At 39.8% G+C, this 26,372-nt stretch overlaps 3 protein-coding genes across 5 annotated transcripts in view; 2 read left to right on the top strand and 1 right to left on the bottom strand.

Annotated features, from left to right (window-relative positions):
- The first annotated feature begins 290 nt into the window (after positions 1–290).
- tmem184c (transmembrane protein 184C) lies at positions 291–5,527 on the top strand. Its single transcript, XM_041036048.1, has 10 exons — positions 291–914; positions 1,314–1,444; positions 1,530–1,566; positions 1,776–1,981; positions 2,549–2,623; positions 2,735–2,828; positions 2,949–3,061; positions 3,216–3,315; positions 3,437–3,608; positions 3,704–5,527. The coding sequence occupies exons 1-10, from the start codon at positions 798–800 to the stop codon at positions 4,012–4,014; spliced, it is 1,356 nt and encodes a 451-aa protein (XP_040891982.1). The 5' UTR covers positions 291–797; the 3' UTR covers positions 4,015–5,527.
- prmt9 (protein arginine methyltransferase 9) lies at positions 5,521–16,411 on the bottom strand. Of its 3 annotated transcripts, none has more exons than XM_041036045.1 (13): positions 16,324–16,411; positions 15,163–15,363; positions 14,583–14,731; positions 14,179–14,415; positions 13,820–13,987; positions 13,591–13,693; positions 13,224–13,333; positions 12,889–13,081; positions 11,617–11,800; positions 9,480–10,185; positions 9,155–9,308; positions 6,861–6,983; positions 5,521–6,243 (listed from the first exon to the last, which is right to left on the bottom strand). In XM_041036045.1, exons 2-13 carry the CDS (start codon positions 15,358–15,360, stop codon positions 6,004–6,006), a joined length of 2,565 nt encoding a protein of 854 aa, XP_040891979.1. In that variant the 5' UTR covers positions 15,361–15,363; positions 16,324–16,411; the 3' UTR covers positions 5,521–6,003. The 3 variants fall into 3 exon arrangements, with proteins under 3 accessions (XP_040891979.1, XP_040891977.1, XP_040891980.1); XM_041036043.1 differs by having other exon boundaries at positions 15,957–16,333; XM_041036046.1 differs by lacking the exons at positions 14,583–14,731; positions 15,163–15,363; positions 16,324–16,411 and having other exon boundaries at positions 14,201–14,334.
- A 1,658-nt stretch (positions 16,412–18,069) lies between these two features.
- Positions 18,070–26,372, top strand: part of arhgap10 (Rho GTPase activating protein 10) — a 43,650-nt gene continuing 35,347 nt past the window's right edge. Inside the window, exon 1 of the mRNA XM_041036047.1 lies at positions 18,070–18,650. Within this exon, the coding sequence (XP_040891981.1) occupies positions 18,497–18,650 (154 nt within the window). The 5' untranslated portion in view covers positions 18,070–18,496. The remainder of the gene's footprint in view (positions 18,651–26,372) is intronic.

Genomic DNA, 26,372 nt, shown 5'->3' with positions numbered 1-26,372 from the left:
AGGCCATAAGGACATAAGGATGGCGTAAATCCATAAACAGTTTGGGAAAGATCAGAGTCCTGTCGTTATGAAACTACTGTTACTACAATAAGTACTTTAGACTGGACTGGACTGGCTTTCCGGTAATAGTTAATTTACATTGCCATCTGGTGGCGAAAGCACAGCTTCGGTGGTCAACGAGAATGCGGAGCAACCTAACTAGCCACATGTGACGACCGTTTTAATCAGCGTACTCTATCTATTGGCTTATTGCCTCCTTACCACCAATCAGCGTCGAGAGTGTAGGCGGGACTATATCTATCGGCGACAGCAGGAAGGACAATCTCAACAGCAATTACTTCTGTGGAAACTTTTACCAACAAACGCAAACCACCTTTAAATAAATGAGCGATCGTTTATCTAGGGAGTCGATAGAGATGTGGAGTTTTCTTTTATTGTGTTAGATACTGAGAGACTCTCAACGATTCAGGCAACATGGATCATCAGCTTTGTTTACATGGTAAAACAGCTGATCAGCTAACCTTAGCAGCTTAGCTTGGTAAAATCGAGTCATATGAGCTGTTAATTATCCAACAACTTTGTCCTCATGAATGAAACTTGACACTGCGGGAAGAGCTAACGTATATGTGCAGTAGTGGAGGATTGTCTCAAGTCGCGGCGAGCCGTTGAAAGTGTTAACAATGCGAAGCTAACGTGTAAATGTGTCGAGCGTTAGCAGCGTTTTCTGGACGAATTAAGTTGTGTTGTTTCTGAGCCTGAGGCCAGTTTTAAAGGCCTCACAGCGTCTTCATGTCAAGATGCCTTGTTCCTGTGGGAACTGGAGAAGATGGATTCGGCCGCTGGTCGTTGTGCTGTACATTTTGTTGCTGTTAGTCGTCCTGCCACTGTGCATCTGGGAACTGCAGAAGTCAGAGGTCAGTTCCAACAGTCGATGGATGTGATTGTCATGTTGATGTTTCTGGGAGCCGTGATGGTTTAACACAGACGTGAAATGTCACTAAACGTGTGTGGTACTGAAGTACTGTACATAAATACGGTTTTGGGGTACCTGTTTTTCACTTGAATAACGTTATATTAAATTTATGTTAAACTAGTACTAATATTGTGAATGTCAGAGGGAGATGTTAAATTGTGTACTCCACTGCATTCCTCTTACAGCAGTAACAGGCCCCAGATTTTATCTGGTGTTCTAAGAAAATAAGGCTGCCACAAAATGCACATTCTGGATCGTCAAAGTGCTGGATTTCCTATATTTTAATGCACAGTGAAGTCTCCCTTTAACATGCTGAATGTTTCTTTCCATGGAATGACAGGTTGGCACGCATAATAAAGCATGGTTCATCGCTGGGATATTTGTCTTCATGACCATACCTATATCATTATGGGGCATTCTCCAGCATCTGGTTCACTACACTCAACCAGAGCTTCAGAAACCTATCATTAGGTAAAGATGTCAACAAGCATGTCATCCATGAACAATGGTCTTAAACTTTTTTTTTTTAAACAATTGTGTTTATATTGCTTTTTAGGATATTATGGATGGTCCCAATCTACAGCTTGGATAGTGTAAGTTGTGTATTATATAATTAAAGCCATTATAGAGGTGAAATGTATGTATCTACAGAATTACATGCATTTTACAAGAGTGATTTTCACCATTCCCTTGAGACATTACCTCAAGCAGCAACCTTGATATTTTTTTTTTTAACTCAGTATACAATTTGACAATGATGTATTTGCACTTCTCTCCCTATAATTGCTCTTTTATTTTTCAGTGGATTGCACTGAAATACCCCGGTATAGCAATTTATGTGGACACCTGCAGAGAGTGCTATGAGGCCTATGTCATCTACAACTTCATGACCTTCTTGCTTAACTACCTGGAAAATCAGTACCCAAGCCTTGTGTTGATGCTGGAGGTTCAGGAGCAGCAGAAACACTTGCCTCCTCTCTGCTGCTGCCCACCATGGCCAATGGGAGAGTAAGTTCTCTTTAGACTAATACCATGTTTACACTGCGGACATGTCAGTTTTACTGGCCATAGTCAAATTTCCTCACTATCTTCTTGGATTGCCCATAATTAGAGATCTATCTGTTCAACATTATCATATATACAACATTATCCCCTTTGACATTACTTGTTCTTGCAGTTTGTTCAACTTCTTTTCAAGGCACTGAAATGTTGAGATGAAACTGTTTTTTTCTCGAAGCAAACAAATCAATGACAGTCACCAGATTCAAATTAGCCTCAGTCAGGCGACGTCAGTAACTGGCTAATATGCCTGTCTGTAGTTAATTTTGTCCAGGAGCTTTTTTTTTCCTTTTTTTTCTGGTTACATGAGAATCAGTTTGTTCTTCTTCAAAACAGAAGAACAGATTGACTAATGTATCTGACCTATCATATAATGTTGCCTTGTTAATTTCTTTAACCCTTGGCAGTGGTGTTGCAGTTTGCATGTGGATACATAGACCATGATTCAGTAGTTGTAGAGGAAAATTATGCAGTTCAGTGTTAAAATGTTGTCCTCACACTCGATTTCCTCTGCAGGGTTTTACTGTTGAGATGCAAACTGGGAGTTTTGCAGTACACAGTTGTAAGACCTGTTACAACAGTGATTGCCTTGTAAGTAAGCTCTTATCTATGTGCACTTAATTTTGTTCTTTAATACCAATGGCAGCATTTTCTTCACTATTTGTGTCGATGTTTGTTGTGGCTATATCTTCTTTTTCCTAGGATCTGTCAGCTGTGTGGAGTGTATGATGAAGGGAACTTCAGTTCAAAAAATGCATGGACGTACCTGGTCATCTTCAATAATATGTCACAGCTGGTAATGATGCCACGTTTTTTTTTTTTTTTCATGGGTCTCAATATAATTTGCCTCAAGTGAGCAATGTATCATAAATGAAAATCTTTGAACAAGATTTCTCTTTGTCTTCTCTTGATCTAGTTTGCCATGTACTGCCTGGTGCTGTTCTACAGGGCCTTGAGGGAGGAGCTGAGCCCAATCAAACCTGTGGGCAAATTCCTGTGTGTTAAAATGGTGGTGTTCGTCTCTTTCTGGTAATTCTCAGTCAGGTCATTAAGTCAAACTTAAGGACACGACTGTTTTGTATATATGTCACGTTTTTATTATATTAATACTTGTTGGTGACGTACGCTTAACAGATATAGACACCAGGCTCTAAAGTAGCTACTTTTTTGTAAACTCCCTCAGGCAAGCTGTGGTCATTGCTTTACTGGTGAAAGTGGGCATTATCTCAGAGAAACGTACATGGGACTGGCAAAGTGTGGAGGCTGTTGCGACTGGCTTACAGGTAGGCTAAAGCTTATCTAGTTGAAAAAAGAATTGACAGTAATTGTGTAGTAGTGACTTTATGTAAGAAATCCATGTAAGTGCTTAATTATAACACTACCAAACTATGCTGTTTCCATCAGGATTTCATCATATGTGTGGAGATGTTTCTAGCAGCCATTGCCCATCACTTCAGCTTCACCTACAAACCCTACATCCAGGAGGCTGAGGAGGGCTCTTGCTTTGACTCTTTCTTGGCAATGTGGGACATCTCTGATGTCAGAGCAGACATTTCTGAACAAGTCCGCAATGTTGGTAAGTGCCTTCTAATGTACTTTGGCAGTTGTTTTTCTTAAGTGGTTCTCCAACACCGTGAAGGCTGGAAAGACATTTGTTGTCCCAATTGACAGGGAGAACAGTAATGGGTCGTCCAAGGAAGTCTTACTTCGGCGAAGCACAGAATGATGGTGAGAGATCCGGCTTGCTCTCGTCGGGCTCCCAAGATGTCATCACTGAGGCAGCATCCAACCCACTTTCACCCAACGGTCAGTACCAGGGCCTGGGGAGAACCCTCACACCGCACTCTTTGTCAGCTCCTGCTGGGCTCAGCTCAGCTCCCTGGGATGAAGGATATGAGGCTCAACCCGAAGAAACCCAAGAAGAAGAAAGGACCAACCAAACCAAAGAACCAACAGAGGCAGATATCCTGGTGATCACCTAGCCCATCCTCAAGGCTGATGTCACCAACAGACTCTACCAGACATGGCTGGGCAGGACCCAATTACAGCCTTGCTATTGTCCTTCAGACATTACTGATGCAACATTAAACAAAACTGTTGTTTAAAAGGGCACATCCACCAAGTAATTGTAGACATTTGCCTACAAAGGCAAAACCAGATGGACCTCTCTGCTAGTGACAGCTCAGAATGTTCAGTGACGTTATGGCTAAATGACTGAGGGATTTGTGGTTAACAAGCATTTTTATGCAGTTTTGTTGTACCAAGGAGTTATATTGCTCAGAAAGCTATTCTATAATGTTTTTTTATCCACTATTATTGGGAAAGACTTGTGGTCAGTTATGTGTGTCCCAAAGAGCACACCTTTATTCAAAGAACCCAATATTTCTGTTGTCGTGTTCCTTAAGATGAGAATCTACCTGAAACCTCCTGAAGTCTGAGTAAAGCATGAAGACGTATGCTTTCCAAGTAGGAAATTATTACACAATTTTATGTGTCAGCTCAGTCATATTTCAATCTCAAATGCGATAAATGATAAAAAGAAATATGCAGCCCATAAAATACAAATGTTAATTTCACGTTGTATCTCGCTTTGCAGGGATTTTGGAAGATCTTGACTGAAGTGAGTTATCACAAACTTACTATACTAAAGCACATTAGATGTCCAGAATTATCTTTTTTTTTTTTGTCTTAAGCTGTAGAAGCTATTTATCCCCAAGAGAAGGGATGAAAAGAGCAGAAGCAACGAGACGTTGAGATGCACAGTGAAGACAAATCAGTGGAAAAATTAGCCTGAGATAAGTAGGTTAGAGCTAATTCCTGCTGAGAGATGTGTCCTGACAGACTCTGTGGCATCACTACAGTGTCAGGATTAATACGGTGTCTTTCCTAAGGGTTTGAGTGAATACTATAAGTACAGTCCAAGTATTAAAATAACATACGCAATTCAGTCTGAAACTGTACAATCAGCACGTTCAAGTAAATTCCTATCAGTGCTTTACTGCATATAGCTCACTCTATAGTGATTAATAAAAACATTGTCACTAGTCTTCTCAGATGCCTTGTTCTATGTGCCATGGAACTAATCTATCCACTACATTAATTCAGCATTTATATTCCTCGATCAGTTGTATTTGATGAGAAGTTTTCCACCCTTTTTAGCCTTTAAGCTGGAATAACTTTGCAGCTAATCACCTAAGCCATTTATTTTTCCGAGCTGATTTGTCATTGTAACTTACGTTGATATGTGCAGGGATATTGACATGTTTAACATACAGTGTAGAATATCAGGTTGATGTGTCAGTAAATACATAAATGTATCATATCAACAGGTTAATCTGAATCATGTCCAGCCAGAACATGTTGCATTGCCTTATGCATATTTTTTTTTTTTTTTTAAATAAAACTGACAGGATTACATCAAAGCTGATGTAATTGTTTGACATTTCAATTTAAATCCATCTCTGACAGTCTCTTCAATAAATCAGATTAACTGCATTTTTGGCTGATTTCATTTTTTTTTCTCTTGCATTTATTAAGGAAATGCCACACATTTATTGTCTTTTTCTATTGATACCCACAAACATATTTACAAAAACAACTGCAACCATAATCAAAGGACAATATTTATATACTTATACATTTTATAAGTAAAAATTATCAATGTCCTCTGACTTAGCACAATTTACAAATAACATGACTTGAAGGTTTTTTGTTAGCAAATTATGACTGAACCAGCTTCCCACTCTAACAAGAGTTTGGGTCATGCAGACTTATACCAAATCCCAAAACAAAGAACCTGTGTGTCTGGGAAAACTAAGAAATTTGAATACTGGTATTACATTTATGAAAAATGACACTAGGGAATATATAGTGTTTAATCCATTTCCTTAAAGAGTATGTGACAGTAATCCAAATTTAACTTGAAATATATAAAAATAAAACTAGTTGCAAAGCTAGAAGTTAGGAGGGTATTACTCCATTGACCCAGGGGCATTGTCTACATGGGCTGATATGGAGATGGTGCTCTTGTGAAGCTTCACAGCTAGATGGACCCAGTCTCCAGCTCGTACCAGAAGGGGCTCCTGCAGCACAGCAGCCGCCTGCTTCCAGTGAGAGTTCTGGCTGAGGGTGCTGACGCTGATCTCCTGGTCCAGGTGGATGTGGTACCAGAAGGGAATTGCTGTTACTCTGCCTGCAGATGTAGCCTGGACCTGAGAAACAGGGATCAGGACTTAACAAGGTGCTTAATGATACTTAAAGCAACTCAGCTACTAGTATACTCTGTCCCAGTCACTTGTAAATCACTCACAAGTTCAAGGTCTTACCGATAAGTAACTTCAATTTTTTTCATTTTAATATTTCATTTAATTTAATGTATGAACTTTAGGAAAATAGCTTGGAGCCCCGGTATCAATTCACACTGAACTTCATGTAAGATCACTTGATGAATGTTAATACCATCCAAATATATTTCAATGTACCAAAACAGACAGTTCCAGAAATAAAGTTTTAATTTTTGAAAATTCAAAACCTGTGTCTTGGGCTGAATTCGTGCAGGACCAAAAACACAAAATTAGAAAGTAAAGTAAGTTCAGAAGTTTGTGTAAGGGAGATGGCCACAGTGTATGTTTGTAGGTATGACTCATTTCTAGTTTTTTGTTGTTGTACGTTCATGTACCAGACGGTAGCTCAGGGATTTTTGTGGTGTACTGAGTGCGGGATACTGAGTGAACGCATGAGTTCACGTTTCAGCAGTTCTGCACTGCTCCACCAGAGCACAGGTGTTAACAGGTGACATTGTAATTATATTAAATACTGTTTGCCTTACCTTGACTTCTCTGTTAGTGTAGTTTGCGTTGGTATCCATAAGGTCAAGAACAAAGAGCTCCACAGACTCACTGAGATGTCTGCACTCCAGAGTGGAAAAGTCCAGAAACACATGAACTGGAACCTAAAAAACATAAAGTATGAACACTACTTATGTATTCTCTTATTACAAAAAAAAAGACAAATCCATGTTGCTTATTTTTGCTCATAATACATATTTAGCCACAAGCTACAGATGAAGGGCATAGACTAAAAAACAAAAAGAGCCAGAGGAACACTTCAGTACATTAAAAGTCATGCAAGAGCTGACACGCTGGCACGCTTTCTCACAAACCGGCATTCATCCACATTAGATTTTAATTGCCAATGTCAGTGGATAAACACTCAATCATTGACTGATGCTTAGAAACTAATCTTCCACTTCAAACTCTTTCAAGCTTGACAATCAGGCCGTGGCTGCAGGGCAGCAGACATAAAAGCTGAGGGAGAAACCAAAGTGGCAGCACAGAAAGTGTCACGGTTTCCTTTAGTGCAGAACAAAAGAATCTTTCCTCCTCCCTGTCACAGTTGTGTAGACCTCAGAGCCTGCTGTTTGATGTGCTTGATGTAATGTGTACTGATGGATTCAGGTAGGAATGTCTTGGGCCAAGCTGTGTGTTGTGTCTTGTGTGACAGTTGTGCTAGAAAGTGCCCTCCACTGAGGGCTTCAAAGACAACATCTGTTAAAACAAACGACCATCCCGTGAGGGGCCTGCGAAATTAGAGCACAAACATAATACTGGGGGAAAAAAAATGAAAAAGATAAATACCAGACCAAATAAAGGAAAAGAATTCAAAGGGATTTGGATTTTGCAGCTTCTTTAAAGCAGCTGGGAAGCACACATCAAAGAAGAGAGAGCACAACACAAAACACAGTCCTGGACCTTCGTATTCCAAGTGAAATACCTTGTTCAACAAAACACAAACCATACATGGTAGAAAACAAAACAACTGGATGAGCAGTCCACCTGATTATTTTGGCCAAGTAAAAGTTGATCTTAGATTTTTTTTTTCCCCCATAGTTTTACAGTATTGCACTATATGCCAATCACATTTAACAAACACCCCAGGCAACATATTTGCACCTAATGCACAAACTTTGAATGTGAATGATGCAAGCTTACAAACACAGCATACTGTATGTGAAAACTGTCAATATTGACTGTTGCATCAGGAACATGAGATTGACGGTTGCATCAGGAACATGAGAGAGAATACAAGATGTCAGTGGCCTGAGATGTACAAAAGGAAGATTTCGTAACTTGTGTTATAAAGACTGAAGAAGTTTCAGCTCAACAGTGTGGTTTAAGTGTGCTTCACTGTGATTTCCTGAGTTATTCTGGACTTACATTAATTGATCTAATTGTAAATCACTATTTATCATAAGAATGCATTTTATAATTTAAATAATTATACTAAGTCTAAGTGCTATCAGTTATTCTCGATGTTAACTGATACGCATATTAATTTGTGAAAAAGTGTTTGGGTCACTTTACACAGTGAAATAATCTTAAAAATTTCAGGTGAATTTATAATGTTAATTTAACACCCAACTCAGGTACATTAGTTCTGCCTTATTATGCATAATAAAATAGTATATAAAGTATATTCAGTGTATATACAAGAGCCCAAGTGACAGTGGATTTTTGAGCATAATGCTGATACCAGTTTTATTAGACAATATTCCTTTTTATAAACATCTAACAAACATTTTTGATCAGGATCCCATAGATTTTATTAGTAAAAAAAACATCAGTGCTCCCTAGTGGACCAACAACGTAACTGTTCTAAATTATCTTTGACACTTCTGCAATGAAATTTGTCATTTTTAATCAGATAGTTATCATATACACAGAAAACCAATGTATCTGTGATGAATCATCAAGCCGTGCCAGTACTGCCCGACTCTGCCAACAAGACCAAACTTAGTTCACAGTAAAAATGATGCAGCAAAGCTCAGGGGCACTGTCGTTTGATCACATACTTATTTGAACCAGTGACTGACTGCACTGAAACAGGTCTGTGTGCAGAACACAGCTTAGAAATTCCTGTTAAAACGGACCAGATTGTTTCAGTTAATATAAAGTGCATTAGATGTTATGCCATATTCTCCAGAGAATATGGCCAAGCAAGACACGCGTTTATAAATGGGTAGTGACCTTCCATTAGCAGCGTTCAGCTCAGATTTTAACATGCAAAGTAAATACCATAAATAAGTTACCCTTGATACATGGTAGCTTGTGTTGGTATACTTACAGTGAACTGGTTGATGAAGGGAGCAATATTGAATCCCAATGTCGGCTCCTGACCCTGAACAGCACTCTCCAGCAGCAACGTGTCTGACTCCACCAGCATACCGTACACCACGATCCGCTCTGGGAAAATATGTCCTCCTTCCTCCAGCAGACACCTAAGATAGATCATAGAAATAATTTTAATTAAAAAAATATTACCCTCAAACACCTTAAAGTACATTAAAATGCTAATCAAAATTACAAAGAAAAATTAACTAAAGTCATCCAACATTTCTGCATTTCTGTCCTCAGCTGGTTAAACGATTATTCTGTCCACTTCCATTTACCTGGCCAGTGAAGCCTTCTCCATCAACTTCTGTCTAATCAGACCACAGGTCTCTACACAGTCCAGGATGATGGCACTCCACAGCTTCTCTCTGGACGGCCTCTGCAGCATCCCCTGCTCGTCCTCCACGTGGTTGAGCCAGAACTCTAGATGCTGTTCTGAGACATTATTGGAGTGAGCCAGTCTCTTTAGCACTTCCTGTTGTTTGTTCTTTTCCACGGAGCTATAGGCTTTTACACGACCCTGGCTGGCAGCGATGAGGGAGAGCAGAGAGAAACCCTCTGACACATCCAGCACGTACAGCATGTCACTACAGTCTGTGGAGTTATTACCAGGGTCAGCGAGGTCAAGCTCAACACTGGATCCTTGGTTTTGGCATTTAACCCTCAGCTGAGAGATTAGTTTTCCTAACGCGCTGCAGAAACTCTGATGGTAATCCTGATTGTTCAGGAGAGCCATTTCTGAACATTCCAGTATGCAGAAGTCTTTTGTTTGGTTCTGGTCAGTCTGAAGACATGCTAATGCACTGCACAGTTCTGCTTCGGGGTTTGGGTTTGAAATGGGATTTCCAGAGCAGCTTGAGTCAAGACGCTTGTCCAGGCGGATTTCATGCCCATCTCTCAGCACAGCAACACTGCAGAGCCTCAGGTACGCATCCCGGCAGGAGATCTCAACAATCAGCTCGTCTCGAGGTTTCAGGACAAAACCTGAAGACACCAAAAGGAAAACCACTGACTTAACCTGATTCTACTACAGCAATGTAGGACATGGAATTAATACTCAAACACTGTCAAGTACTAAAAGGTGGAACGGAATCATCAGTCCATGCATACATATATATTATTGAACATGAAGTATTGAATAAAGTACTGTTTTGGTGTCAGGACCATTTATGACCAGGTATTGTATCAGCTCTTCTACTGAAAAGTTTCCCATGATATCCAAACCCTAGAGCTATATGGAGAGAACCAAAGTGTTTATATACACCTGATGTACATAGGAATAGAAAAATAAAAAATAAAAATAAAAGATGATAATACTGGTTGTAGAAATAGAGGAAAGAGGCAGAGAGGGAAAGGAAAATACAGAAAGCACAGAGGAGAGGAAGGGAGAGCGAACCCAGCAGAGAAATGAGATTCAGGGGGACTGAGAGAGAGGGGGAGAGGCACAGAGAGGATTCCTGCAGGAATAACATCTGTTCATGTCTTCATGTCAGTGCGCAGCTCGTCAGAGGCATTTGGGAAAAATGCATATTTATTGCCTATAAGAATTTCATGAACACTAAAGAGTGTCACAGGCGATCACGGCACACACGTCACAGCGGCCCGGGAAACGGATGTTGGTGATCACCGGGAAAGGTGCCGGCTCCCTTGACGCTGCCCGAGTCAATTAGCAGTGCAGTGAAATTCTGTTGAGTCCTGTCTGAAAGACGATGTACTGTGATGCCAACTGGAACATGTCACCTCATATCAGTGGCTATTAAGTTCACAGTGGCCTGAGTCTGATTAGTGCTCTTTGGGACATTTGCCACCCTTAATTTAATGCTAATAAAGTAATTTAAGTACGCTACAAATGTCAGTTTTACTTTGGTGTAATAGCTTTATTGCCATAAATTTAATAAAAATGGTGTTCATTTTGGACACATATATTCCTTTTATGGTTCTTGATATTAAAAAAATTATTACATTTACTGTAATTTTTATACTTTATATTTTTGAGAATTTCAAGAAGATAACTCTTAAAGTGATTTCATCTATTACAGTAAAAAAATTATCAGAAAATAGTGAAATAGTAGTAATAATTATCAGCTAAAATATTCCCTCTATCTAGGTTTTATTCAAAACATTTATTTTTAACATTTAAAAATGTTAAAAATCCAGTCTAAAACACACACTGCCCTCCACTGATACAACATGGAAATGCATGACAAATGGAAGCAGAGAATACAGGAAAGCAAGCTGAGATAAACAATTATATACACAAGCTTGGTTCTTCAGAATGTGAAACAATTAACAGCTGGTGCTGCTTAAACTGAACCTTTAACTTAGTAAAAACCTGAGTGGCCAGTAGTTCATAAAGAATATACAAAATAGAGATCAATGCACATGGTGTCTGCTGTGTATCTGTTAGTATCTTACCCTTGGCGCTGTGGACAGGGTAGATGGCTTGCTCCCAGCACGTGTCCTCCTGGGGTCCAGTAGACAGACTGCTGTCCTCGTCCAGGTGGAGCTGGAACCACACAGCCAGAGCATCCAGCTCCCCCTCCTGAATGACGGGCAGGCAGAGCCGCTGAACCTCCCTGGAGCTCAGGCCCTCGAGTTCCTGCAGGTTCCGAATATGCAACAGTTCAAGCTAAAGTCTCACACATATTTAGAAAAAGTGGGTTTAAAAACACTAATACATATCTCCATCACATAGAGCCCAATGCTGTATGTCCCTAACACTTTCAGATCCACCCTAACTGGTTGGAGCTCAGTAACCCAAAGGTTATTTCAGGCTAGATCAAAACAACAAGAAAATCAACAGAAAACTGGTTTGAGGTTGAGGACCTAAATGTAAATAATAGGATTTCTTTGTGACATGTCTCAACACTGAGTAGGAAATTGTGGGAGGACAAAAAAAACACCTAAAATAAAATATTGAGCAATGAAGGCCCTTCAAACGAACCAAACGCAACAGGAAAAACCTTCCTTCCTTTGTACTAACCATCATAATCCTGGGAGTGGGACACAAACTGACACTGAGCTAGGTTCAACATATTTACTGGCAATTCACTTTTGTTTTTTGTCATTTTGTTCTGTCGGCATTAAACAAGTGAACCAACAGAACTAACGTAGCATGATGCAGACCATGTGAGAGTGACTCTGCGACACTGACTCCAGGCAGTTTCACAGCTCTGTCATCAGGGTAAATTTGCCTGCAAGTCCCTACTGCACGTGTGTGGATAAACTTACAGTATCCACAAATTATCCTACAGGTACAACCTGCCAAACAAGCACTTGTTTCCTATCTGCCAGGTGTGTACTGGAAGCTAATAAATCAGACAATCCCTGCAGACATGTAGCTAAATAATAAGAAGCTACTTATGTGCAAAATTTAAGCCTGCGAGGCAGCCAGTCTGTTAGTTTCATGGGACCAATAAACATACGTTCAGGTAAATAAATTATTTTTCTCACGCTTACATTATTCTGCTTGACTCTAGGCAACAAAAGAAAAAAAAAAGAGACAAAAAAGACAAAACACATTAAACTGACAGTGGATGACTTAACTCAGTTGTCACATTACTAAAAGCTACACGCTGAGCAGATGCTATATTAGCCGCATGCATACGTTTGAGTCCATGTGAAAAGATATGAATGTATCCCACACAGAGTTTATCACCATCAGTCGTCAGAGATGTTCCTGCTCACCTGCACATTATTGAAATCTATGTTGAGGGCTGTGAAGGGCTCTGTGAGAGGTTTGTATCCCCCCGGCAGTCTGCTGAGTCTCTCTGTGGTGTATGGCTCCATGGAGTCATCCGGCTCAGAGCTGCAGCTCACTGGACTACGGAGCTCCCCAGCTGCTGCCATGGACAGACCTCCCACCTCTGACACACAGAGCCTGTACAAAAGAGAAGCAATTTGATACAAGGTTCAGACACCTTGTACTGATGATTCAAATACAGCTCGTCTGTTTGTAGGGAAACATATCTTATCTGATATACAGCCTATTCACAAGAATACAAACTGACTCCAAGGCCTACCTGTGATGCCGGCGGATCTCGACACACTCAACAGCCATACCAAACACAGTGGCTCCAGCAGGGATGACCCGTCCTGTCACAGACTGTTCCCTTAATTCATTCTCACCTCTCTTTAAGACAAGAAACATACGCTTTTAATGACATGACATTAAGCTTCTCTCATGGCACTAACCCAACATGGACATTAACCGGATGCATTTAACTTTAACTGCACTTAACTGCGTTTAACTTGAACTTTTTATGATTTTCACGGGAAGCCTGTATGTCACTGGCAAACAGCAATAGATTTTGGATGCCAATAACTCATAGAGATATTGTTTCTGTTCTGATTCCTGTCCTGTGTTTGTGTTTTCATGACTGAAGTTACCTGTGGAGGCAGTAGGAGGTGGTGCCAGGCATGAATGAGACTCTCTATGATGCCCTCTCCAAACAATCCTGCATCTACTGTCTCTGTCACCACCAAGGACACCCTAAGAAAAACAAAACATTGATGTAACGTCTTACCTCTTAAACATGAACATGAATTTAATTATGGCACAAACAAAGCTGAAGGTACTGTGCCTGTAGGATACAAGTTAGAGTTAGGTTAAATGTACCTGTGTGGGATGTCCTTTGGTACTTCCATCTCCAGAGATTTCATATGCAGGAGCTTAATGCTGCCATCCATTCCATTAGCAGTCACCACCTCACAGGCCAGTTCATACATTGTCTTCGATAGCTCGCAGGCATACACCTCAGCAGCCCCTGCCTTCTTAGCACACATACTTCACAGAGAGAACAGGAAATCAAAACAAAATATGCATGCATTAAAACACAGGTCCTATTCTAGCTATAGCCCAAAAAAAATAAACTTGCTACCATTATGCTACCACTTGAAGATCAAGCTCTAACTTCCAAATAAACACCATAACTTAAAAAATAAAATATGTCTAGATTCTCATGGAAAATTTCTCACCCAAGGATCCCAGTGCCAGTACCTATGTCAAGTACAGTGTTGCAGCCGCTCTGAACAGCCTTCTGAATGGCTTGCTGGTACTTCTGGTTCCTTCCATGGTCATTGAGCATGAAGAAATGCCAGCGCTCCACCAGCCAGTTGGCCACACGGTAGAAGTTCTCCCTGGCCTCTGGGTAGTCCGGTCTCAGCTTCAAGGCTTTATGGAAATGACCTGCAGCCTCATCTCTAAATCCCATCCTGGATAATAAAAGGAAAGTCCAAACATGGTCAAAAATAGTACTGGCAGATAGTTTATCAAATTAATGTAAAACTACATTATTCCCTGTAATTACACGAGGTGATGAGGTATTGGAAGAACATGTATATCTATACAATGGTAACATTTTCGCAACACAGGAGTGTACCTGAACAGGTGTTCACCCATGCTGTTTAGGATGACCTCATCAGCAGGGAAAAGTTCCAGGGCTCGTTCGTAGCAGTCGAAAAGGTCCTGAATACGGCCCACAGAGTCCAGCTCTTCTGCCCATTTGAAAAGAGTGAACCTGAAGGACTCCTGAAACGGAGATGCCACAAAAGTGTAGTCCCAAATGTTTTCGTTCTGCAGCAGTGTCTGCTTAGTTTCAACTGAGTGAGCTGAATTGTGGGTGTGTAAATTTATCCACTATGCAGTGCTCTCACAAATTCCACAATGGGACAAAAAAAGGGGGTATGTTCTGCTAGCAATCCCACAATGCAATGCTCTGCATTTTGTTGATGTGAAAAGTCACACTGTTTGATTTGTAAGTGTCCAAAATGTTCGTTTACAGCTCACTACTGAGTGAACTATCGAGTATCTATTATAAAGAGAGCAGTGAAAGATTGAACAAGGGAGTGATTTTGGACACAGCCAATTACTGTGTCATTGTGTTCATGTGTTATGTGTGCAAAATATTTGGCAGTGAATGTACGCAGACTGGTTTTCAGAGTAGTGTAAACAGTGATTACCTTCGCAAAGTCCTTAAACATAGGTGCAAGGTTGAGGACCAGAAGGTAGTGCACAAACGCAGTTCCATAATCTTGGTTAAACAGGCACTGCTGTGCACTTTCTAGGGAACTAGAGACCAGCTCATTCCTGGCAGGATCCTCTCTCCGTCGCCTTCGGGCCCTCCTGCTATGCTTCGGCCTTGCACTGGCATTAGGCATCCCCTGCAAAAAAAACAAAAAACAAAAAAGGGAGTCTAATGAGAAATAGGTCGGTAAGGCCTCACACAGCTGCAGAAATAAGTTGGTCGGCAAAAAAACAATCTGCAACTATTCTGATAATCGATGAATCGTTTAATTCATTTTTTAAGCTGAACATTTACTAGTTCCTCAAATAGGAGAATTTGTTGGGGGGTTTTTTTCTTAACATTTTAGTAAACTGAATATCTTTGGACTGTTGCTTGGACAAAACAAGATATCTGAAGACTTGTTTTATAGACTAAACAATAAATCAATCGAGAAAATAATCAGCAAATTAATCAGTTGTGAAAATAAGTTACAAGCCTTACATCAAACGCCATACTCTACTGTACAGCCCATGACTATGGAAGCCCATTTCTGCCAGGAACACTTAAACAGATGAAAAGTACGTGACAAAACCAAAACCAAAAACTATTATTATTATTATTATTATTATTTTAACGCCAACATGAATAGCTAATGTTACATGGCGTGTATTAATTTAAAAACAAACAAGGTAACTTTAAACACAATGCTTCTTTACAGACATTACTGACTGCTGTTTTACGTTGACTTACTGTGTGTTGTTTTAGATCACAGACTGGGATGTGGAGTAGAGAAGATCACTAATGTTTAATTATTTTTTTTTTTTTTTTTTTTTTTTTTTTTTTGTTGTCTAGCTTAGTCTAATCAAAGCGGTGATGATAATTTTGCAAAAACACCGTTACAGCTCTGTCCAGTAAAGTCGTTAGCATCGTAGTGAAGCATCCTTCTCCTGGAGGCAGCTTTACGTTGTCTCACATGATAAAATCTGTTCTGACAGTCGCTACGTTAGCTTGGCTTTATGTCAAAAAATGACCATGTCTGTTTATATTCACGTTATATCTACAGGCTGTTAATTTACACTGTAAATCACATTTCTGCTAAGGATCATGCATCAGTTACCGTTCAACCACAGACGTGTCCGTGCGCGAAACCTCTCCGAAACAAACATGTAACAAGACACGGTTCCACCTGCGCAACTGTAACGAAGGTTAGTGTATTTGAAGCAACGAGCAGGACGTAAACACTGTAAGAGACATGGTGAAAAATAGTTTCCATATTTATTTACAAACCGCATTACATTACATGTCACCGCCTCAGAGACGAATCTTCAGGTACAACCGAAGAGTACAAAAGATCAAGATAATTTAAAATTCGACCTTAGAAAATGAAGGAAGAACTCTAAAAGGACAAGTTTGGTCAAAGTCTATGTTTTTCTTAATTTCAACAAAGACACCAAAATCTACAATATATTAATCCCATAAGTATTGTCTCTTTAGCCAAAGTTTGATGTGGCAAGAGAAAAAGGTGTCAGTGAGAGAGGGTCCATCGTTGGGGTCGGAAGTTGTGGTCGACGACGCACATTTGATCATGCTTGTGCACGATGCGTGACAGAAAAGCAGCTCTTCCTCAAGTGACTGAGAATGTCACAACGGGACGTGATCAGACTATGTCAGCAAGAACAGTCTGTCCACAGTTACATAGAGAAGGATATTATAGTAGGGTTGCAGTGAATAAACCCCTCATTACAAAGGTGAATGCACATTTAAGAGTTACGTGGTGCAAAAACAATGGACACTGGTATACAGAGATGTTGAAAAAAAGTGATGTGGTCAAATGAGTCATCTTTGACCATATTCTCCAGAAGTGAGTGAGTGCGTGTGTGGCGTGCACCGAGAGTGCTGGACCCCTACACCTGGGGGGATCCAGTTTCTCTGTTGTGCTGCTGGGAGCATTTTTGCTGGAATGGTTTGGGGTTTGGGTCCACTTCTTCCCTTAGAGGGAAGGGTCACTATAAATCAGTACAAAGTTGCTCTGAGTGATCATCTACGCTATGATAAGACATTCACCATTAAAAAAAAGGATCCACCACATGTTAGATCACATGCTGGACACACCCTGAACACTCTTCTTAGTGTTGCAATAGCGGCTGCTATTGTGTGCAGAGATCATATCTTTACTTCAAAGAATTCATGTAATGAACATTTATCATTTAAACTTTCTTGTGTTTAAACATGTACCTGATTAAAGAATTGACATAGAATAGTAAAAAGAAATGCCTCATGTTTGAGAGATTATTTGATTTGATAATTATCTGGTATTTGGTAATTAAAAGATATTCAGAAGTAGTCTATTGACTATGCATTCACCTGATAAATTAAAACATATTTATCTCCCTTATATGATAGTACATTAGCTGCTTTTAACAATAAAATTATTGCTTATTTTTTTTGTTTTTGTCTTTTCAGACACGTACTACAAGGTTAATGTGTACAATTTTCATTCATAGCTCCCAATGTGATAGCAAAGAAAAGAGAAAAAAGAACAGAAAAAGAGGGGGAAAGTACAAGCAGCATACAAACCAAAGCTATTTAGACATGTACATTACGCTTTGCCAGCACCTGATATCAATATTAACAGGAATATCCTTCAGTTATTTAAATAAACATCACAGGGAGAATAGCATCAGTCGGGCACAGGGACAAAGTTACATCTCGTAAAATATAACTTCAAGGGTACAGACATCTTTTGACCTGCTACACAACCAAATCAGGGGGGGCTCCAGCAAAGAGAAGGCGGAAGTAGACGTGAGTTAACCATCTTGCACACGCTGGACAGCCTTTGGTAGAAGTTTCGCTAGACCACGCAGATGTCAGCAGAGTTTCCCAATCTGTCACTTTGCTAGGTGGAGTAGGCTTGATGGAAGACGGAGAAGCTGGAGACAACCACCATGATTTTTTGACAACTCCCGTGAACCGACTTCATTCTTAACATTTCGTCCGATAGCGTATTGTTGTCACCCTTTTTTTTTTTTAACCGTTATACCTGTTAGCTGCTGTCGGCGTTATTTGACAACTGTGGAACAACACCCACTTCAGAAGAAGTCACTATGCTAACCACTGTTAGCTGCTGCCACTTGACGTAGCTATGTGCTCTATGCTAGACTTGAAACAGCTAGCGAAAAGAGCGGTAGTTTCACTATAACGGATACTTTTTTTTTTTTTTTGCTATAGAGCAAGCGGTATTTTATCCAGTTTCCTGTGCTTGAAAACGAAGCTATCAATCTGTCAGAAAAATGGGACTACACCCGCTGGAGTTCAGTGAATGCTATCTGGACAGCCCGAACTTCAGGGACAAAATAAAGGCACACGAAGCAGAGCTGGACAAAACTAACAGGTTTATCAAAGAACTGTACAAGGATGGGAAGAACCTCATCAATGCAACAAAGCGTAAGTTGACTGTAAATGGTTTTAAAGTCATATTAATGTAGACTTGTCTGGATTCATTCACAAAAATCATGCTCTTTTCTTGGGGTCTTTATATGTTTACCCATTATAACAGCCTTTTCCTCAGTTTGCCAACGATTGTTCTTTCCATTTGGTAATGCTATGAGTTACAGAACAGATGAAGCTGTCTAATAACAGACTGTCATACCAACCAGATCAGGGCCTATTCTTTATTACATTTCTTTTTTTTTTTTTTTTTTTTTGAAAAGTGCTTTCGTTTATTCTGTTTTATGATTATGTGTTTCTGAACATGTCTCCCTTGGCTATTTTAATAGTACCCTGAACTATTTGCTCATAGCTTGGTTAAAGTGATTAGATTGTTATCTCTCTGAACTCTAGTCTTGTGGGCTGGGCTTGTTTGGAAGGTGCCCAGTACTTTCCTGACTTGCCAGGCTTCAACACACAGCCATCGAAAGTGGACTGCTTTCAATATGCCTTGCTGGAAAATCCCTAGAAGTCCTACAGTTGGCTGAATCAATAAAGGGACCCTTGAAAACGGCAAATGTAAATGATTTTTGAAACTGAAATTAAGAAACATATCAGTAGTAATATAGTAGTATCAGTACTGCATTGTTGACAGGCAGGCTTGAAGCATGTCCCTGCAACAGTGCCACATTTGCTTAGTGCTCTGGACTGTCACACAACATGTTTTCTGCTGTAAAACCTGCAGACAGGTTTACTTTATCACATTTGTTTCCATGCTGCCTGTCAGCTGTAGATACCCCAGTACAAAAAAGATGTTTGAAGGAAGAATTTCTAATGGGTAGACAAAAGAATTAGTTGATTAATTAAATAATTAAATGTCACGTTTATGTCAAGAACATGTTCTCCACACCATTACACCACCACTAAGCCTGCACCCCTGACACAAGGAAAGATAGCTGCGTTGATTTGAAATGTTTATGCATGTGACAAGAAACCCGCATTTTTCTGTAGAGGTGTCATTTTTCTGCTTTTCAGCCTGCCCTTTTGCAGTTTCAGTGTTGCTCTTAGCTGACATGCACAAGGAAACCATGCATGCATGATATTGTACTGTGGTGCGCTGTCACCCTCTAAAACACATTACTGTTGTTCTGGCCTGTCATTTGCATTTTTTTGGTTTTGTTTGTCACACGTCCTTAACAAACTCTGGATCTACAAATATGTGTGAAAATCCCAGGAGGACAGTTGTTTTTAAGTAAAAGTGATTGTGTGTGTTTAGTTTTGCTTAAAAGATCTTTCTCATTTCCATTTCTTACCCTTAGTTAGACACTAATTGAGTTCATTAATTGTGTTTTATTTATTGTAAAGTGGAAATGGTTAGTTGATCAGAAGAAAAATAATCAGCAACTATTTTGATTGTTGAGTAGTTGTTTCGGTTATTTTTCTGAAAATAGTGAAGCAATGTATTCTCTGATTCCAGGCTTTCAAATGAGAGGATTTCCAGCTTTTCGTTGTCATATATCATTGTAAACTAAACATTTTTGGGCTTTTAGTCAAACAAAACCAGACATTTGAAGACATCACTTTCAGCTCTGTAAGGCTGTTAGGAGCATGTTTGACAATTTGTTGACGTTTCACAGACTAAATGATGACTAGACTAATCAATAATGAAAGCGATTGCTCGTTTCAGGAATTGGGAGCCGTGGTCTAACAGTCCCACTGGGATTACTTCAGAATCACTCGAAGTTTGAGGAAGGAACTGACGGTCACGTTCTGCCTATCTCGCTCAGTCTCTGCTTTAGCCCTTCATAGACATTAGTTTTGAAATGGCTGCCTTCCCTTCTACCAGTGTCAAATGACTGTTTTAGATATGATCACTGTAATCAGGAGGTGTTTACACTACTTGCTAATAGAAGCAGTAGAGTAGCTCAAACATTATCCAACTGCCACATCAACGTATTAATCATGGCCCGGCTGTTTTAGATGTTACCCAGAGATAAAAACAGCACATTGCTGTTTACAAAAGGTGTTTCCTATTTTGATATTTCATTTGGGGCCAGGCTGATTTACCCAAAGTGGGTTCAAAAGCTGTCAAACTGTATGTCTTTGAATGATAACACTGATGTTACAGATAGAGATGATTCGTTTATAAACAGGAAATTTATCAGCATTAATTTTAATAATGGGTTAAGTCACCTTTCAAGAAAAAGTACTCCAAAAAATACCCATTTCTTGGTTCTGGCTGCTCACATGTGAAGGGTTCATGCTTTTCTTTGTCTGGTTTGTTAGAAACTGTAACATCTTTTGGGTGAAGGACATATTTAACAGTTTTCTGACATTTTATAGATCAAACAATCTACAAAGTATAAGCTACAACGCTTAATTGGTAATAAAATTTAGGTTGCAGCCTTAGTTAAAGATATGTGGTCACACATTTTGTGTATGTGGTCACCAAGACAAATGAAAAAGAAAACACTGAAACATTGCACCTTTGTGAGCACAATTTCAAGTTGTGATTTTAGTTACAATGGAACAAGTTCTGGCTTTGTTTGCAGAACCTTGAACCTGAATCACCTAATAGGTATTGAAATGTGTTCCTAGAATTTTCTTTAAATAATCACATTTTTAAATCAGGATCATGCCACACAAATGTAAAGGCCATCTCTGCTGTCTATCACCCTGTTCCCAGATTTTATCTAATCACAGTGGTATTATAAAGTACACAGTAGTTTTAGCTATAGCTTAAGTGTAAGGAAATTATAAGGTAACTGTTCCTTTGTGTTAATTTACTCTCTCAGGGTGGAGCTCTCAGGGCTTAGCTCTAATTACTTGGACATTAGTCTGATTATCTCGTCTCATGAGAACGTGACCCCGTGTTTGGTTCTCCTCTTCACAGAGATCATAGAAAATAGCCCACATTTTCTTTTTCTTTTAAATCTGCCTTGTTTGTGGTTTGCAGCTTTGAAGTTCTAGTCTTGCTAGATGAACTTGTGTGCTCAGACAATTGTTTTTGATGAGTGGAGTTGATTTGGGGAGGCTAAGCTGTGTAATCTCCTCTGAATATGATGGTGACTGTCAGCTTCACAATAAGGTCTAACACTCAACAGTGTTGTAAAAATGGTGGATAAGGCATTATGTTGTAAACATTGACAGATTTAGTCTTGTTTACAACTTACATTAAAATAGATTCAAGAGCTGTGCGATAAAGTGGTTGACTTTATGTTTGACCTCACAGTGATCTGGTGTGGTGTGAGGACAAATGTTGATCTCCCTTCTCAGCCTTTCAGTAACTCCCTCCACTCCTACGGCCGGGAGGATGTCCCTCTACGGAAAGTCCTTGGTTCTGAGAGGAAACTTTAAAGCGGGGCCCTGGGCCAGAGAGCCGTGACATGGAAGTGCCCACTAGAGGAGCAACGTGCAGATGTGCTTCTGTTTCAGAGGGTTTCCTCCACAGGAACTGTGTCCTGTCTGTACCCTCTCAGCTACCCCTCAATGTTGTCCTTAGCAGATGTATGGGTTTCTTGTTTGTAGCAGGAAGCATGAACTCTCCATTTCTGGAGAGTTTATTATTTCTTTGTAACCTTGTCAGTGCCTGTCGGCCAGCTTTATTGGTTTGATGGTGCATCTTGCATATTCTGTTATTGCTGCAATCATCTGAAACATGAAGTGGGACAGAATTGCTCCGGGGTCATTTAAAGTCACTTCCACAGCTGGGCTTCCTCTGAATTGACCAAGTGACTCATTAAAGAAAACGATTTGGTTTTTTTTTTTTTCCTTCTTCACTTTCAGTTCCATTTTGAAACCCCAGCCATGTGAAGGTCTTATTCTCATTGGCAGACAGGTTTAAGAGTAGTCTGCCATGGTGTGCTTTGGCTCACTGCTGCTCTCTGTAATCACATTACTGATTCTGCCAAAGAGCCACATCACAATCTTTCATTAAAATCGCATTAGCACAAGACGTGAAGTCATGTGGGAGGAACGCTTTTTCATGTCTTACTCCAGAAAGAACAAGACCTGCTATAAAAATGATAGTGTATTTTTTGCTTGATGGCACGACTGTGCTTTTGGGACTCCTTTTTGGTGCAAGCAAATGTAGAGAACCATCTGAAGGACTGCTCACTGCGTTATAACTGGATATCTGCCAAAATAATACACAGATACTATAATATATATATCAGCCATGGCCATTATTGACAGGATACTGTTCAGTGCTTCACCCAACAGAATTGTTGTGAGGATCAGGAAGTCCTGAATGAAGTAATGCAAGCTTTGTGGGCAGGGAGCTTTGGGGGGGGGTCATGGGAGGGAATGGGTGGGCAGGCTGTGTCGGGGGCAAAGGTGGAGTGTGGAGCAGAGATTCATACTGGAAAAGATGGGAGAGTGGAACAGGAAGGACTGTGGAAAGGCACAGTGTGTAAACCCTGGCTGCTCTTTGAGGGCCTGGACCAGGCAAGTTCTGACCTAAGTGGCACATTTGATGAGACTGTAGAAATCATAATAAACAGCACTCCAACAGATGCCAATGAATACACTGTGGACATCTTCAGCGGCTGAACTTTGACATATACATACCTTTTCTGGATCGTTGTGGGGAAAACTTTTCCAGTAGCAGTGAGAACAGGCAAAGTTAAGTTTCCTGCTTTAATACATAGAGTAAGTGAAAAACAAGTTCAGGATTTTAATGAGTTTTAACACTGTGACATTGATAATATATACAATTTTGTAAATAACATATAAGCCCAATTCACAACAGCCTGAGGTTGTAAGCAGAGAAAATGCAAAATCACCTCAGGAGTAACATTAAAAACCTTGCTGCCGAACATTAGAAGCATATTGACTCTTCACTGGAAAAAGACAGACATGCAGAGTGAGTGCAGTCCTTGTTTGAAAATGTTCTATTTCCAAAGTTTTCCCAAGCCATAATCCATTTAAATTACAGCAAAATTAAATATTTCTGAACATAGTAATATATTTTAGCAACAGTGCTCTTGTGTGTGCACCCACAAGCTCGATACTGAACCTGTATTCACATGCAATGGCAGAAAAATAGCTTAAAACAACCTTGGGGTTGTTATAGATGGGGTTATTCATGCTCATTTTATTATCTGTGTCTTAATTTACTGGGAGCTTTTGACACTTGTGGACGCTGTAGTAATAAATGTCCAAGAACGACATGCCAAAACAAAGAAAATAACAAAAACTTATTTTTACTGAACATACATAGAAATACATAATATGGGTGTGGTATGATACCCTTTGTTTCATGGTGGCCACAGTCAGCTATGTGCAGTGTAGAAAATGCCAGTAGCAAAGAAGGAAGTAACCCAACTATGGGCTAATCTTACCATTACTGATCATCATGGTTTCAATTCAGGATACTTATTCAAAACCTTATTTGTCCGACATGCTGATTTTAAGAAGCAGCCTAGTGTCTTTTTGTGTAGCCTATAACTTATTCTAAAGGAGTCTAGTTAAATGTAAGTAAAATCTGCTATACAATAAAGTATACAAAATTAGGGTTGAAACAGTTAGTCTTTGAGCATTGGTAACCCATCATTTTTATTTCTCCTAATTGTTTACATTGTCTCCTCCAAATGACTGAAAGATGAAAATCATTAATAAATGTATCTATAAATAAAATAATCATTAGTGACTGTCCTAATAATGACCTAAAGTATATATGTTTCTACTTATGAAGTGAACACCTGCTTAGATTTGTGGTGCTCTACAATAACCGGCGCCCTGTGCTTCTGTAACCTCCCCACTGTGTCACCTTTCTTTTTTTTCCCACCTCTTCGGAACATGGGCGCCAGTGTTTATGTCATAAAGTCAGGCGTTTTTTCATGTTTTTCCTGCTGCAGAAAAACCTGGTCTGTTATATCAGATGCAGTGGATGTAAGGTGGGGTCTGTATGACTCATACTCAGAATCCAGTAGACTGGGGTCTCTGGCTTTCTGCAGAGAAACTAGCCAAGTTTGACAGTTCCCAGGTTTGCACTGAAATGCCTTGCTTTAAAAGGCAAAAAGCGAGAGAAGCCTTTGCCTTGGACTCTTGTGTGCCCTAGTGTGTGTGGTATTTCTAGCTTGTGATAGTTCTTTCCTCTAGGACAGCAGCTATCATTTCAATCTGTTATGCAGACCTCTCATCTGACACTTTTGTTTATTACTCCACTGATTGTATCCAGTTGATCTATGCTGTTGAAACTTCATTTGACACTGCACAGGGTCACAAATGGTGCCGTGGTTTTCTTCTTCTCTGAACGTTGTCTGACGTCGATTAATGCTGGAGCTTCATGTAACCGGATAGCATTCATTCTTCATGCTTTATGTAATGAAGTCCACACAGCTTGGCCTCATATATTCTCGTATTAACTGTCCACCCTGCAGTGAGTTAAACATGCAAGCAGCCTGTGTAATCAGATTGTGGATGGGTGTGATTAGTGCACCGCGCTCACATATGGTTCTAATAAAGAGACTGGAAATCTAACTGTTGACATCACTGTTCATGGAGTACACACTAATTGTTCACAGTGACCTGTTCCTTGATCTTGTCTTTGCTAAATAAAGAGGATGTTTAATGTACGAATAGAGTACAATAGTAAAATACCCCAGACCCACATCTCTCTCTGTCCATAATGACATTTCAACCAAAACAAGGTAAAGGAAAATATTCACACTGGTATTGTTCTGCAATAGAACAGTAAAAATCTTGTGGATCTTGTGAATCTGAGGAATACTTGAATGCCATTGATTTTTGTCACAGTGGCATAGGCTCTTCGTTATCTTTTACAATACGGTGACATTGGACACTGCCCTGGCCTTACGTCAGATACAATATAGTGTGTTGAGGCTTTGTTAAGGTGGGTCAGGGTTCAGAGTAATGTTGTCAAAACATGATTTTACTATCTGGGGGAGCAGCTGAACTTTCCACTCTACATTCATGTGGGACACTTTGAGTCCTGCTGTTGACCAACAAGGACTCCATAAAGGTCACTGATTATAGCAGGCTTATAGAACTAAATAATATTGCACATGACAGAACTTCACACAATACTGCCACTACCTCTGACAACAACAATACATTATAATTCAAACACATACTGGAGCTCAAGCTTCATTCTTATTTGGCATGCAGGCAGAAAAAATGAAAAAGTAAAACAAAAAATCCTTTGCTAACAAAGCCAAACAAAAGCAGAGCCAAAAACACCAAACATGAGTAATAGAGACACAATGTGAGAACGAAATAAAACAACGTGCAACTTCTAAAACAGCTTTTCTATAAAAGGTTTTAAGAAGGGTTTAAATAAAACGACAGACTCATCACAGACTCAGATGCAGAAACCTGGTCAGTCTGAGTTTCAGGCCTGGATCTAAGGATCGCTAGAAGGACTATTGAATTACACTAATTAAAGTGAATGTTGTATTTTTAAAATGAGGTCATTCAGAGGGTGTGTAGTGATGGAAAACAGCAAGAGGCCCAGAATCAAGCCTTGGGCAAAGCCATAACTGAAAGGCACCAGGGGCAGAAAACATTAAGAATGCAAAAAAATGGTTTCAGAGATATTAGTTAAATGAATTGGTATTAGTATAATGTACCTCAACCCAACCCCAATCCCAGTCCAAGAATGCTGTTATCAGCGGAAGCACTAGTAACGGGCTGTGTTAGCAGCAATGAAGAAGATTTTGTTTTGCCTTGCCATATTATCTCACTAATGTGGTGAGCTGTACAATGAGGTTCACACAG

The sequence above is a fragment of the Toxotes jaculatrix genome, chromosome 4 (genome assembly GCF_017976425.1).
Source record: "Toxotes jaculatrix isolate fToxJac2 chromosome 4, fToxJac2.pri, whole genome shotgun sequence".
NCBI classification, from domain to species: domain Eukaryota; kingdom Metazoa; phylum Chordata; class Actinopteri; family Toxotidae; genus Toxotes; species Toxotes jaculatrix.
This window is presented reverse-complemented; position numbering and strand designations above follow the sequence as displayed.

What these genes read in the sequence shown, in the direction of transcription:
- tmem184c (XM_041036048.1), top strand. Translation starts at nt 798, where the DNA reads ATGCCTTGTTCCTGTGGGAACTGGAGAAGATGGATTCGGCCGCTGGTC. An exon ending in CTTCAGAAACCTATCATTAG is followed by an intron (nt 1,445 to 1,529) that starts GTAAAGATGTCA and finishes ATTGCTTTTTAG; the next exon opens with GATATTATGGATGGTCCCAA. An exon ending in GTTACAACAGTGATTGCCTT is followed by an intron (nt 2,624 to 2,734) that starts GTAAGTAAGCTC and finishes TCTTTTTCCTAG; the next exon opens with GATCTGTCAGCTGTGTGGAG.
- prmt9 (XM_041036045.1), bottom strand. Translation starts at nt 15,360, where the DNA reads ATGCCTAATGCCAGTGCAAGGCCGAAGCATAGCAGGAGGGCCCGAAGG. An exon ending in GAGATCCGCCGGCATCACAG is followed by an intron (nt 13,082 to 13,223) that starts GTAGGCCTTGGA and finishes TCTTTTGTACAG; the next exon opens with GCTCTGTGTGTCAGAGGTGG. An exon ending in GAGAAGGCTTCACTGGCCAG is followed by an intron (nt 9,309 to 9,479) that starts GTAAATGGAAGT and finishes GATCTATCTTAG; the next exon opens with GTGTCTGCTGGAGGAAGGAG.